The sequence below is a fragment of the Athalia rosae genome, chromosome 6, assembly GCF_917208135.1.
Source record: "Athalia rosae chromosome 6, iyAthRosa1.1, whole genome shotgun sequence".
NCBI classification, from domain to species: domain Eukaryota; kingdom Metazoa; phylum Arthropoda; class Insecta; order Hymenoptera; family Athaliidae; genus Athalia; species Athalia rosae.
The window spans coordinates 9,622,544-9,637,117 of NC_064031.1; the positions used below are offsets into that span (position 1 = coordinate 9,622,544).

The 14,574-nt window shown below is 41.4% G+C and overlaps 4 protein-coding genes and 1 long non-coding RNA gene across 5 annotated transcripts; 2 read left to right on the top strand and 3 right to left on the bottom strand.

Annotated features, from left to right (window-relative positions):
• Positions 1-1,017: 1,017 nt before the first annotated feature.
• LOC105690360 (actin, muscle) lies at positions 1,018-3,374 on the top strand. The gene is made up of 2 exons (XM_012408091.3): positions 1,018-1,170; positions 2,004-3,374. The coding sequence occupies exon 2, from the start codon at positions 2,037-2,039 to the stop codon at positions 3,165-3,167; it is 1,131 nt and encodes a 376-aa protein (XP_012263514.2). The 5' UTR covers positions 1,018-1,170; positions 2,004-2,036; the 3' UTR covers positions 3,168-3,374.
• Positions 3,375-4,492: 1,118 nt separating this feature from the next.
• Positions 4,493-6,537, bottom strand: LOC105690366 (26S proteasome regulatory subunit 6B). Its single transcript, XM_012408096.3, has 5 exons — positions 6,359-6,537; positions 6,055-6,147; positions 5,616-5,949; positions 5,330-5,533; positions 4,493-5,251 (listed from the first exon to the last, which is right to left on the bottom strand). The coding sequence occupies exons 1-5, from the start codon at positions 6,389-6,391 to the stop codon at positions 4,668-4,670; spliced, it is 1,248 nt and encodes a 415-aa protein (XP_012263519.1). The 5' UTR covers positions 6,392-6,537; the 3' UTR covers positions 4,493-4,667.
• A 117-nt stretch (positions 6,538-6,654) lies between these two features.
• LOC105690412 (kinesin-like protein KIF23) lies at positions 6,655-11,420 on the top strand. The gene is made up of 15 exons (XM_048656431.1): positions 6,655-6,810; positions 6,967-7,536; positions 7,608-7,778; positions 7,859-8,057; positions 8,129-8,267; positions 8,343-8,542; positions 8,622-8,726; positions 8,799-8,884; positions 8,960-9,090; positions 9,156-9,259; positions 9,334-9,438; positions 9,542-9,688; positions 9,762-9,938; positions 10,039-10,275; positions 10,376-11,420. The coding sequence occupies exons 1-15, from the start codon at positions 6,800-6,802 to the stop codon at positions 10,565-10,567; spliced, it is 2,574 nt and encodes an 857-aa protein (XP_048512388.1). The 5' UTR covers positions 6,655-6,799; the 3' UTR covers positions 10,568-11,420.
• On the bottom strand, positions 7,530-10,518 carry LOC125501291. Its single transcript, XR_007278823.1, has 3 exons — positions 9,991-10,518; positions 9,748-9,912; positions 7,530-7,831 (listed from the first exon to the last, which is right to left on the bottom strand). It is a non-coding gene; the product is annotated as an uncharacterized LOC125501291 (long non-coding RNA).
• Positions 11,421-11,680: 260 nt separating the features above from the next.
• On the bottom strand, positions 11,681-14,376 carry LOC105690413 (dnaJ homolog subfamily B member 12). The gene is made up of 8 exons (XM_012408190.3): positions 14,086-14,376; positions 13,694-13,847; positions 13,289-13,434; positions 12,949-13,089; positions 12,710-12,843; positions 12,522-12,637; positions 12,270-12,433; positions 11,681-12,186 (listed from the first exon to the last, which is right to left on the bottom strand). Exons 1-8 carry the CDS (start codon positions 14,216-14,218, stop codon positions 12,074-12,076), a joined length of 1,101 nt encoding a protein of 366 aa, XP_012263613.1. The 5' UTR covers positions 14,219-14,376; the 3' UTR covers positions 11,681-12,073.
• Between the last annotated feature and the right edge of the window lie 198 nt (positions 14,377-14,574).

Below are 14,574 nucleotides of genomic sequence, written 5' to 3' on the forward strand. Positions count from 1 at the left end.
CTGATTACGGAATACGCGCTGTCTGCCCTTCCTTGATAATAACTGTTACAACCTTGACGTAACTAAATGAAGCGAATAAGATTTTTTTCAACTAGCTCTCGTATCTTTTACTTTCCAAATTGAAGACCGCCTCTTTGAAACCCATCGTCGCGAAAACAAAATGAACCGAACCAAATAGTTAAGATTTCGGATCGATTTGTTGTTATGTTACCCTGGGGGAATCAGCAATCAAGAAAACTGATAAAGACAAAAAATAATCTGAGTATAGAAATACCAGTTACTATAATACCGTTGAAGGATGTTCGGGTCTGTCTTTCCAATAAAGATATTACAGTGACTGGTATCTCATCAACGGGGATAAAATCGTGGGATATTCGCAAATTTCGTTCTTCGTAGTGCTGCGTTTAAGAACTTTCAAAGGGGCAAGTGTCCAGGTATAACATTCACAACGCATGGACCTACGTGCATATAGTTTACTCCTACCTCAGACCCGGTCGCCCCAGGAGAACCGCAAATATGGTTCATTGTCTTCGGCTTATCATCCGGAGGAATCCTTGAGTCGGAGTATCGGGCTGCATTTGCCCAAAAATCAAGACGAGTGTAGCGAAAATTAATTACCGAGTATCCCGGTGAATGAATCTCCATAATATTGGTCGAGAATCGAGCAAACGATTAGCTGTGGGTGAAGCGTTATAGATCCCTTGGGGTGATGGACGCGAGTCAACTTTGCGATATGCTGCATGAACTAGGGATGGTGATCACAACGGCCTCGCGGCTTCTCCTGCACTCTACGGATTGCGGGATACGAAGAAACCTAGGGAGGTTCACCGGGTGCTGCCTGCAGCGGAGGGAAGAGCTGCCTTATTTGGGTCCCGGGGGCGTCGTCGCGGGGCTCAGCGTTCGTACGTAGGTTTTTCAGGGTGTGAGAGTACCCTTTCGGTGTGGGTGACCACGGAGGCTTCTTGAGGCACCGATCCGCTATGGTCTAGGCAGACTACGACGCCGGCGCCGGTACGTGTGAGAACAGATTTCCATCTAAGGGGCGGATGGTTATTTTCGTCGACGCACTGTGGATATAGGGAGGCTGCGACGCTGCAACGCGCCATTCGCTGCTCGCTCTTGCCCTACGATTGCCTCGACGCATCCTTCATTATACTTACAAGTCGAACGGTACGTGCGAGTTGCACCCAGCTCAAAATTAGTCTCTATATCGGTATAGATCACGCAAATATTAGTTATTCTTACCTGCCCAGGTAAACTCGCGAATCATTCACTATCGTCGTCGATTATTTCGCGCTCTTCGTCTCTGTTTTCAAAAAATCGTCTCTTCTGCGGGGGAGCAGCTATTTCTTAACAGAAAAGCTCTTCGAACTCCCGTTACCCGTGCATTGTTTCAAGAAGCATACGGACGTGCATACTGTTTCGTGTTCCGAATCCATAAGTGCGCCGATTGAGGAGGTTTTTCGAAAGATTCTGAAAAAGAAACAGCTTTGAAAATAAGATATAGTTATATAATACTCTCGTTATCGAAGTCACCGCGGATAAAGATTCCCCGGCTTTGGCGAATCGCGAGCTATCAATATCCTGTGATTCTATCGTGCAACGAAAAATTGTGTCCGTTTTATAAATGTAAAGTATATTACTTTGTCCTTGGAGAGGCTGCAGAAAATTTTTAGATCTTCAGTATGTACTGTGCAAAAAAAGGGCACGCGCATAATACAGAATTATATAAATACATACGTTGCACAGAAGTATTCGAAGAGCTAATTACATGTGTGTCATATCTTTCGATCTGCAGTCAAAGTACATAGCTCGTCCCTATGAACGTTCACATATGTAAAATTTACAAACGGAACATCGGTAAAAAGATATTCGTCGCGTGCGGGTCCATCGGGTCAAATTGGTGTGAGGAGTCGCGGGGGAGAAAGGATCAGCTATTAGCTAGCGCACTTCCAAACTGTGTTTACCGAAAAAAGTTAACGAAATCTTTTTCTCTTATACAGCGTCCGCTTATACCGTAATAACCACCTGTCAAGATGTGCGACGATGATGTTGCGGCACTGGTCGTTGATAACGGATCCGGTATGTGCAAGGCCGGTTTCGCCGGAGACGACGCGCCCCGTGCCGTCTTCCCCAGCATCGTCGGTCGCCCCCGTCATCAAGGTGTGATGGTCGGTATGGGACAGAAGGACAGCTACGTCGGGGATGAGGCGCAGAGCAAGCGAGGTATCCTCACCCTGAAATACCCTATAGAGCACGGAATCATCACCAACTGGGACGATATGGAGAAGATCTGGCACCACACCTTCTACAACGAACTCCGCGTTGCCCCCGAAGAGCACCCCGTCCTCCTCACCGAGGCCCCCCTCAACCCCAAGGCCAACCGCGAAAAGATGACCCAGATCATGTTCGAGACCTTCAACAGCCCAGCGATGTACGTCGCCATCCAGGCCGTCCTCTCCCTGTACGCCTCCGGTCGTACCACCGGTATCGTCCTCGACTCCGGTGACGGTGTCTCCCACACCGTGCCCATCTACGAAGGTTACGCCCTGCCCCACGCCATCCTCCGTCTGGACTTGGCCGGACGGGACCTCACCGACTACCTGATGAAGATCCTCACCGAGCGCGGATACTCCTTCACGACCACCGCCGAGCGAGAAATCGTCCGCGACATCAAGGAGAAGCTCTGCTACGTCGCCCTCGACTTCGAGCAGGAGATGGCCACCGCCGCGGCCAGCACCTCCCTCGAGAAGAGCTACGAGCTCCCCGACGGACAGGTCATCACCATCGGTAACGAGAGGTTCCGCTGTCCCGAGGCCCTCTTCCAACCCTCCTTCCTGGGAATGGAATCCTGCGGTATCCACGAGACCGTCTACAACTCCATCATGAAGTGCGACGTCGACATCCGTAAGGATTTGTACGCCAATACTGTCCTCTCCGGTGGTACCACCATGTACCCGGGTATCGCCGACCGTATGCAGAAGGAGATCACCGCCCTCGCTCCGTCGACGATCAAGATCAAGATCATCGCTCCCCCCGAGAGGAAATACTCCGTATGGATCGGTGGATCCATCCTCGCCTCCCTCTCCACCTTCCAGCAGATGTGGATCTCCAAACAGGAGTACGACGAGTCCGGCCCAGGCATCGTCCATCGCAAGTGCTTCTAAGCGAATTACCCAATCTTCCAATTGCCTTTCCAATGTATCTGTACCAGACCAAACTCATTTTACCAAAAAAGAAAAACCAGTCGTGGAAAAACAGGAGACGTTATAACGCGCGCAAGAAGAAGAACTACACAAGTGCTTTTATTATACACATTTATCAGACTATATAATTGTACTACGTAGTTTATTATACAACATAATTATTTGTTACGATCGTTATTTATTATTACTCCTCATTACGTGTATCGCATCTGTGGTATTGTTACCGATCGTTATGGTATGGTATTGTGTCCGGTCGTTTAGTTTTACTCATACATACCACACATGAGTATGTAAAATTCTAATTTCGACTGCAATTGTAATGGAACCAGACCGGTCGCCAGCTCATATTGCAGCACAGAGCGGCCACTTCCTACTCTCTCATATATTATATACCTTACGATTAATAAAATTATCTTCTAATCCAAAATATGCTTGCAAAAAAAATCCTCCCAAGTCACGAATAATTGCTGGGGCCGCAGTTAAATCGAAAAGTAGAACGCTCGTCAACGCGCTTAAGCAGCACGTGGGGATGTGTTGTGAAATTATAATAGTTAGCGATTGACGATAGTTAGCAATTATACATATGTATACGGTTGCCACGTGCGAATGCCGGTACGTGTGCGGTGCTTGCATTACCTCTGAGTTCCAAACCGTCTTCGCCTTGGTACGGGCGTAATTTAACACGAGCATCGGAACAGACCGACATAAATTAAGAAAAAGTAAAAATAGTCTGCGCCGCTCCCGAGACTTGATGGTGCAACCAACGCGGTGTACGGACCCCAGCTGTGCCTGTGCCTGTCTACCCTTACAAGGCCCCGACCGCCCCGGTGGTCTTCGCAACTGATGTTTATTCTCAAGCATTACTAAAATTAGCTAATGCTAACATGAACATTGCTACCCTTACCTCTACCTCCTCATACTATCATTATTGTTGTAGCCAAGTGTCCTCATTCATTTACGGCCCTTTGTCATAGCTTCGCTCGAGGCTGCGTACCTGACATTTTCCACAAATGCGTAGATATTACAATTATGTGCAATGTGCATTTTTTCAAACCTGACAATGCGACCGATGCGTGATTCGTCGAGTGTAGCGGTAGGTCCAAGACGTCGAATATTACCTGTATTCCTGTAAATTCTGATAATGTTCCACACCTGCATTTCTCTATAAAGTTGGTAGATATATTTACCTTAATCCACCATTACCACAAATCACAGGAATCATGAGAATATTCGAATTGTCCCTCACTCTTGAACCTAATTAAAATCAACCATATTAACAATTCATATATTGCGTAAAAGTTAGACACAAACTTATTTATTCAATGGTACAGCGAAAAAATGTTTTTGAAAAGAAAACAGCGGACGCGATGTCAACTCTCAAAGAGGAATTTTCCACAGGCTCGTCGGTTATTACAGATGAAGATGGATGCGGAAACCACACAGTTATGGCGCGCCATTGATCTACTTGTAGAAGTCGTGTTCCGATTCGTCTTTTTTTATATTGTTTTTGTATCCTTTTTCGAAATCCTTTGCTAGTACGATGTAGCGGTTTTCGCGAACCGCATGCATGCCGGCTTCCTGGCAAATTGCGTTTATATCAGCGCCAGAGATTCGGTCTGGACGAGCGACATAGTCTTCCAAATCAACCTCTTCACTCAAATTCATCTTTGTCGTTATTGTTGAAAAAACCAAACGCTTCTGACGACGGTCCGGAAGAGGGAATTCGATTTTTCGATCAAGCCTACCGGGTCTCAGTAGCGCAGGATCCAGAGTATCGGCTCTGTTGGTTGCCATGATGACCTTAACGTTAGTGGTCTGATCAAAACCATCCATCTGATTCAAGAGTTCCAGCAGGATACGTTGGACCTCTCGATCCGCGCCAGTTTGAGCATCGAAACGTTTGGTCGCTATCGCATCAATTTCGTCAACGAAAATAATGGCTGGCGAATTCTCCTTGGCGAGTCTGAAGACGTCTCTGACCATCCTGGGTCCTTCCCCTAGGTACTTCTGCACGAACTCGGATCCTACCACGCGAATAAACGCCGCTAAAACGAGATAAAATATGTTTTCAAAATCTTCTTGAACAAAATATAAAACGACTAGATAGTAAGAGAGTCAGGTACCCGTGGTATGCCTCGCCACAGCTTTGGCAAGCATAGTTTTTCCACAACCCGGCGGCCCATACATTAGCACACCTCTCGGTGGATCAATTCCAATTTGTTTATACAACTCGAAGTGAGTTAGAGGAAGCTCCACAGCTTCTCTGATTTCTTGTTTCTGCATATCCATCCCTCCTATGTCGCTGTACTGAATATCCGGCTTTTCATCTACAGCAGAAAAAAAAAGCTTAGTCATTGTTTCTCAACTAATTAGTGTGAAGGTACAGATGAGATGATCAAAATATATTACCGGCTTGGAGCATGGATATACTCGAATCAGCCTCAGGGGGAAGAACATCTACAAGAGCATTGCTGTGCTTGTGAAGAGCAACACTTGCCGAAGGTTTCAACAATTCACGGTCTATGGTTGATAGTATACGTACATAGTAATTTGACCCAGTCGTAGAACCCACAATTCCAGTATTTTGATCTACAGCTTCTAAAAATTGCCCAATTACCAAGGGGACGCTCTGAATACGTTTTACCTCTTCCTGAGCATGAAGATATTCCTTTTTTAGGTTCCGTTGTTCATCTTTGATATATTCTTCTTGAACCTCAAGGAACTCCAACATTCGCTGCAGTTTCTATAACGAGGAATATACAACTTTCAAATCACAGCACCGTAACATGGAGATAATATGGACGAGGAATTGCAGAGAACTTTGGCATGGTAAACTAATTAGGTCTACCTTATATTTAGTATAAAGGTCCTCGACATCCAGTTCATCTCCGGCACCAGAGTAGTGGCCAATAGGTGGTTTTATATCGCTCTCACTAATATCCTGAAATTATTATGCTTACAGTACAATACAGTTTCTAAATGTTAATTCCTTCAAGTCTTTCGAATGTAACATCTGATTCGAACAGAATCTTAGAAATACCAATGATTATAAGGAACCAGGTTATAATTTTGATTTGACATTGGACGTTTGAAGAATTATGCACTTACTGAATATAAAATTTAGGAAAACTTATAACTGAAGAGTTTATTACCTTGTCAGGCAACACGATACCGATCTCTTCCATGATTTTCAAGTAACCGTTAGCATACAAAGTATTGACACCTTAACAAAGGTATTCTGACGGCTCAATGACTGGGATTTTCGGTGGTTTTACGCCATCTTGCAAATCGAGTGGGACAATTTGAAATACCAATGGACGTGGATACTAAACAACTACTAGATAGACGTTCTTTCCGCACCCGCTTTGTCCAACTATCTGAATATTTGCTTCCAAACCGCAGCTGCTGCAGCTGGAGCATGCGCTTCGTGCACATAGCGTTATTTGAATTAAACTCAAAACATTAACGAGTTTTTTTGACAAGGAGACGCGATCAGGAGTACGAGAATTAGGAGTTGACAAGCTCTTGTGGAAAAGTGGTGTGATAAATCGTGATACATCCCTGTGGAGTAAAATAATACCATTGATCGAACCATGAAACCCTCGTGAGTTTATTTTCCTGCAAAAATTTCATAGTCTGGTTATCTGAACAGCTATATTACTACTACAACTCACTTTATCTGTTCAGGATAGATCAGTTAATCAATTAACAACGAATCCCGCTCTTGGGATATGAAATAATGATTTGTACATATTTTCAGTCGCCCTAAGCCTCCAACTTCTGCACGAAAGCCTACAACCCGACCAAGAGCTCATAGTGTGAAAGATCCGGTTCAGGTTTATTGTCGATTGAGACCGATGCAATATGAAACAGATACGCCATGTATGAAGGTTGTATCTCCAACGACAATAGTGATAACACCGCCTGAATCATCATCAAATTTTCGAAATGGAAATTATAAGGAAATCCAGACAACTTTCAATCGAGTATTTCTGCCAGATGTTGGACAGCAAGAAGTATTTAATGTCGTGGCTTTACCCCTGGTTGAAAATCTTATTAAAGGAAAGAACAGCCTTTTATTCACATACGGGGTAACTGGAAGCGGCAAGACTTTTACCATGACTGGAGAACACCAGAATGGAGGAATAATGCCACGCTGTCTAGATGTCATTTTTAACAGTATTGCTAATGTCCAAGCAAAAAAGTTTGTCTTCAAGCCTGACAAGTTAAATGGCTTTGATGTGCAGAGCGAAACAGATGCGATGTTAGATAGGCAAAGCGAGCTTCATGCAGGATTCATGACACCAAGACCTGGTAAACTAGGCCGAAAGTAAGTTCTATTGTTTTCTTGAAATTCATAGAGTAATAGGGTGAACTTACTGAAATGCTATTCTCTTTTAGCCGCAAATGTGATAGCGACAGTGACAGTAATCCAATGATTGTCAGAGAGGCTGATGAATCACAGATGCTTCCCATTGAACATGATAATCTGTATGCGGTTTTTGTGACGTATGTGGAAATATATAATAACAGCGTTTATGATCTACTCGACGAGGAGGACGTGAGGATGAAGTATGTCCTGCAAATTTTTTTCTGGCTCACATCCTGACCAAACTGGCGGGAACCTATAATCAGAGTTCAATTTTGTTTAGGACCCTTCAAAGTAAAATTGTACGCGAAGATGGATGCAAAAATATGTATGTCCATGCAGTAACGGAAATCGAGGTAAAGAGTGCCGAAGAAGCGTTCGAGGTATTTCAACGTGGTCAACGTCGACGCCGTGTCGCGCATACGGCTCTAAATGCAGAGTCTAGCAGATCGCATAGCGTTTTTACAGTCAGACTAGTTCAGGTGATAAGCTAACATTCAAAAGTTTTGACCCACTAGGATCTATACTCAGCAAAGCATAATTCATTTTCTAGGCACCATTGGACTGTCAAGGCGAACAGGTGATTCAGGATAAAAGAGTAATTCAAATCAGTCAACTATCTCTGGTCGATCTTGCAGGTAGTGAACGTACAAATCGAACAAAAAATACCGGACAAAGACTGAGAGAAGCAGGTCAGTTAGGTGGTCTGACAGTAAATTGGTGAACTTGCAAGAGTATTAACATGTTCCAAAATTGCATCCACTTAGGAAATATAAACAATTCATTGATGACACTGCGTTCATGTTTGGAGATATTGAGGGAAAACCAACTTCAGGGAACTAACAAGATGGTCCCTTATAGAGATTCTAAACTGACTCATCTTTTTAAAAACTATTTTGATGGGGAAGGCCAAGTTCGCATGATAGTCTGCGTTAATCCAAGAGCTGACGATTACGATGAGACAATTGTAAGTCTCTTCATCTTTAAACACTACTAGATCTAAATGGAAACTCCTCGTTATATCATCCTTATTTTGTTGGTTCTAGCAAGTAATGAAGTTTGCTGAAATGACTCAAGAGGTGCAAGTCACACGGCCCACCATCACAAAGTTAGATCTTGGTTTCACGCCAGGGAGAAGACAAGCTAACAAGGTACTGCTGGAGCATTGTGAAAATAAGAATACGCGAAAACAATGGTACTAACATTTTGTTGTATTTTTTCAGATTTTCAAAGAGGCTAGAAGTAGATTGGAAAAAGAAAGAAGGCTTGATACTGGCGACCTAGAAGTCGATTTGGGACTTGTGTATAGGTAACATCATTTACTAAATTCTAGTGTTTAGTGTGTTCGTATGCAGATACTGATTATGCGGAAATGGTTTTTCAGCCTGGGCGGTCCATTCCCAGAATTGGAAGTCACCAGTCCTCACAACGACCAGATAATTACAAATTTAATGCACTTTTTGGAGCAGCGAATCAACAAAAGAAACATTCTACGTTCAGATTTAGATCAGAAACGTTAGTATTACCTTACAGGGTCGCATATCATTGACTCAACGATTATTTTTGCTATCGAATTTCAGAAACCGACTTCAGAAAGATTTTACTAATGGTGGAACAGGAAAATATGACTCTAAAAGTTGAAAATGCTACTGTTAAAGCATTTAGCGAACAGGAAAGAAAAAAGGTAGTTATTTGATTTATTCTTTGGTTTGCAATCTTCGTTTTAGCGGGCTACTGATTCTATTGATTTGTTCACAGATATCAGCCTTGGAAGGTCATCTTTGCAAAACGGAAGCACAAATAGACAGTTTACTACGTAAATTAAACGGCGCGAATGACACAATAAGAACGTTGCAACAAGAGGTAAGTTAAATTTTTCACTCAGATTTACTCGACTCGTTTTGTACAAGTATTTCTGTGTTTTTAATGATGATAAAGTCCTTGCTAAAAACTCTCCAACTTTCAGTTGAAGGACCGGGACATGGTTCTCAACCAACGTATAATAGATAAGCAAAGGGTGAAGCAGAAATATAATCATAAAATGCAGGCCGAAGCCGAAAAAATGTCCCGGGAATTGGATATTAAACTGCGACAACAACGTCAACATTTACAGGTAATTTCTGGATTCATTATTCACTTTTAAATTTTCCATGCCAGAATCGTATTTCATACCTATTGAATTGTAGAATCAGATGAAGGAGAAGGAAGATAAGCTTCGGCTTGTCAAGCAGATCTTAGTTGATGAAACCAGTGGTTCATCTTTGGGTATTCCGATTAAAGATACCGTACCGATACAGACCGCGCTCAGCGATGGTGGCGAACCGGTGACACCAAAATCTGAAAGCACTCATACATCTCGAAAAGTAAGGATGATATTCGATCATAATAGAACTAACTTTAGTTTTGAAAACATACCTGGAGATGCTCGTTCATGTCGTGAATCATCTCCTAATACTTTTCCAGGATAAAGTACCTGTAGTAAATCTCAGGCATAGACGTTCTCAAAGCGCTGACAGATGGGTAGATCACAGGCCAGGAGCTCTGGTCCCTGTTGGAACAGTACTTCAACCATTGATGAATCGGCGACGTAGCATCACTCGGCTTACTGACCCTAAAGACATCACCGAAGGTGCATCCAGATATTGCCTTGTAGCTCAGGAACATGATACGGATGGGGAGCTTGAGACTAAATTGTACAAGGTCAGTACTGTTTCAACTTTTTTATATTTTACTGGTAACAATCCGATAGGATTTGTTTCAAAATCAAAAACATATCGTATTATCACATTTAATTTTTCAGGGTGACATTGTACCTACAAGTGGTGGTGGAGCTCAAGTTGTATTCAATGACGTGGAATGTTTGAAACAAATGTCTCCGACTGCAAGGAGGAAGCGCAGTGGAGCACACAATACACAAGCTAACGGGCATACCAATTCTTCGGATCATTGCTCATCAGCTGTTGAAGCCCACACCAAGAGGCCTAGGATGTAGGGGAATCATTCCGGTACGTTATGATATATTACGATATTTAATCATTACTCGGGATAGTATTGAAGAATTATTTCGTTAATGTGACACTCAAATTACGGCGCTTCTAAATTGAGCCGGTAATTAATTCAACTCTAACTTGTTTGTTTGTACACTTTTCAACTGGTTTCTCGGATGTTGAAATGAACGTTTTTTCGTTTATACATTCACCAACGAACTCTTGATGGCAAATTTAAGCTACAGATATCGATAGATCGTATACGTGAAAACAAACGAGCAGCATTTTATTTCGTAATAATATACTTTGACCTGAATCAGACTACTTGCAAAAATATTTAGAGGATTCCTTGACAAGATGGCTTTTCATCAAGTATCAGGCAAAATTCAAATCCAAAATGAATAACAATGTTTCTTCAATACGAATTATTGAATCGGTAATTTTATACCAATCTCAAATGCGCTCTGTATGTTTTACAAACTCTTCAAGAATACGAGATTGTTGTGCAATGTGCAGAAATTATAACAACATCCTTGTAAAGACATTATACTTGGAACATAACATACTCAACTGTCTTCAAGTTATAAATATCCAATATAAGTATTCAATAAATAGCCACTAAAATTTGTTCAAATAAAAATATCCCCGTATGTAACGGTATATCATTCACAGCATTTGAATGCTGAACATTAACGTTATTTAACTATTTTTTATGCGAATATCGAAGCTATGTAAAAGTGCGAATGATACTGAATTGAATTACGATATTTATTTTCCGATATTTGTAATCTTTAGAATGTGCGAGTAGTTGATCTATGTAAACTATGAACGAAAAAATAAATCGAGATCTGCGCGTGATTCGACTTTTACATGCTTTTTTCTTATTACCTATTCATCTATCATCGGAGTTTCAACATCTGCACTTATAGGACTTACTCGTACAATTGGTTTATCATTACCCGGGGTGCCATCTCCTCTCCCTCTGCCTCTTTACAATCGAACCAGATTTGAACTAGTATTTCATGAAAATTGTCTCTCGAGAACAGGATAGTGGAGTGGTAACACGTTCTGTGGAATAACATGAATATAGGTAGATGGCAATTGAATAAAATTTTTAGTTCCATGCGATATTAGCAAAATTATTGAAAACTACAAAGACCATAATACAATCATGTACAGATTTCTGGTGTGATACTCACAAGGAGCTTCTCAGAATCCTTTGGATGAAAAGACCGAAGACAGTCTATATTCTGATTTATTCCAGGCAAGAGAAAACGCTAACAGAAAATTATAAATAATAGTCGGGTAATATTTCGTACAAGGACATTAACAATTATCCCTGACTCAACATCCACATGGGATACCAGTGTCAATTTATAAACTTCTACAAAGCATGTATCTTTAAAACCGAGCAACTTTGGTGACGTCGACACTGATTTCATTTCTTGCATCAAATGCGAAATAGATGTATCTACAGAGAATAAATAATCAATTCAGAAGTATCATTACTACTATGCGCTTTGCATCTCTTGTAGTTTTCTGCATGACGGTGTCTCGATGTTTTGTGCCCGCCATAGTAAATCTCTGTCTGCAAAGTTTTGAGCTTTCCATATCATTGTTTCTCCTGAAAGTTTACCAAGATGGAATAATTAAGTATGTGATAATGTGTGGTGATTCACAATGAAAATGAAACCAGTCATCACTTACTATAATTTTTTTCTCTGTAGCACGCTTGTCTAAGATTATTTACAAATTCCTCTTCAACAGATATTTCTAATCTACGTAGGCTGCCTTGATATTCGCTGTGAAAATTCTCTTTCACGTAATAAGGAACCTTCATTCCTTGTGTAGTTCGCTGAATAGAGTATTTACTGTAACAGTATGAAAACAGTTTTTCTTTTAGCAAATACATCGATCACAAATCAGCAAAAACTGAACTTGGTCTGAAATGTAACTTACGCATTTGAATGCAAACTGTATACTGGATCAGATATCAAGAAACTGCTCATCATTGAAAGTACGATCAACAGCAATATAGGTAACATTTGAACAAATGCTGTGTATCCATTTGTTTGCTGCAGAACAGAAATTTTTGTCAAATTAGGATGCATGGAGAGACTTTTGAAATAGTATCAGCACCCACATACCTGTGCATGAGCATGCTGTGTCTGAGCATCTGCCTGACGAGCCCATCGTCCACCACCTCTTCGAACATAGACATTTTGCTGTGGAAACCCACCGCCAAAAAACATGTTGAAGAGTTCTTCGGCAGTGATATCGGCTGGAAGAGATAACTTTGAATTACGAAAAAGTTCTCTGACGATTTTAATCATCTACTAAGCTACTGATACTTGGAAATTTCGTTCAATTTTAGAAGAACACATACCTTCAAAGCCTCGGGTGTAGTTATAATGAGAATGAGTCTGACGGTTGTGGGCGTTCTGTACTCTTTCTTCCTCAGAGCCATAAAGATCATATTGTTTTCGTTTTTCAGGATCAATGAGTACTGCGACGGCATTGCCGATTGCTGTAAATGACATGGAGCCGAGTTGTAATTAAACTGATTTTCTACCATGTTTTCACATCACTTAAATTAGCATACTATCAGATTCTGATTAAATAAATTATACTGTGAATATATCAGTCATACCAATCTTATAAAACTCATTGTAAAACCTGATTAAATACATTAGAAGTGATAATCTCAAATACTTGGTAATGCTTGCCTTTAAAAGCTTCTGCAGCTCCTGGAGCCTTGTTTTTGTCAGGGTGTAACTGGAGTGCCAATTTCTTATATGCCTTCTTAATATCACCATCGGTTGCATCCTTACTCACACCAAGAATTTCATAATAGTCTTTACACTTCTTGATCCTATTTGACATTGACAATAACGTTATAATTTTCTCATACTGTTGACAAATTTCAATACAATTGATTTGAATCCATGGCATGATGATAGCTCTGATTGTTACTGTGTCACATTACTTTACACTGCTTATAAATGCTCCTGAGAATGAATCTTTAGTGAATCGAATAAAAGTATATATAAACTTTCTACACTGGCGTGGCTCATGTCAGTATAGGCAGGGTAAAAGCAACGAACAGAGCCAACAGTTAGAGGGCTGTATACTTTTTAACGGCTTCAATTTGGTCCTTGGTAAAATCATTGCTACTTTGCTGTGTCTGGCTTCCATCCTTAGAAATAGAATGACGTTTTCTGAGCTCTGGTTCTCCCTCTGACTTTGGATTTTGCTTTGTCTTCATCGCTAACTTAGATAAAAGATCTACAAAAATTCAGACATTAGAGTCAGTCAAGATTATTACCTAGAGAAAAAAACTCATGGTTCATACTTAAAAAAAAAGTAGGTCAATTAGCTGGTAAAATTCAGTGTCATGTGATGGGGCGTAATTGTTGAATGTGCGATAATAATGACAGGACTGAGAATTTCTTTTTATCCATCATTATTTACGGTAGTTAATTAATTGAGTTTACTGCGCAGGCATTTATTAAAGATCACGTACCCTCAGCTCTTTTGGTTGGAAAAAGCTTTTGAGCCTTTTGGAGGAATTTCTCGGCCTTGTCACATTGTCCATCAAGAATGAACTGCACCGCAAATTCCAGACATCGATCCGCCTCGTCTTTGTTACTGTCCATTTGGTTTCCGAAGAAAATAACAGTAGAACACCCGAATTTTTGAGCGATAGAACGTGAAAGTATATGAACGAGTCACTCTAATTAATTTTTCATTCGTTTATACACATATGATGTGGCCACACTACGGCGAAGCCTGGTAATCGACCAACCAGGCATTGGCTCTGCTCGCAGAAGCCAATCGAATTATAAATTTGCGAGTGGAACGCCTGAAAAGTCTGTCAGCCTGTCAGCAGGCCTTGACATTTCTTCCGATAGGGCATGCCAGGTAAAGGAGATTGATAGTAGACCAACTCATTGTCTATCTCACGACCCCACGCCCATGGTTCCCAACTCACCCGTCTTGCTGCACTGCGTCT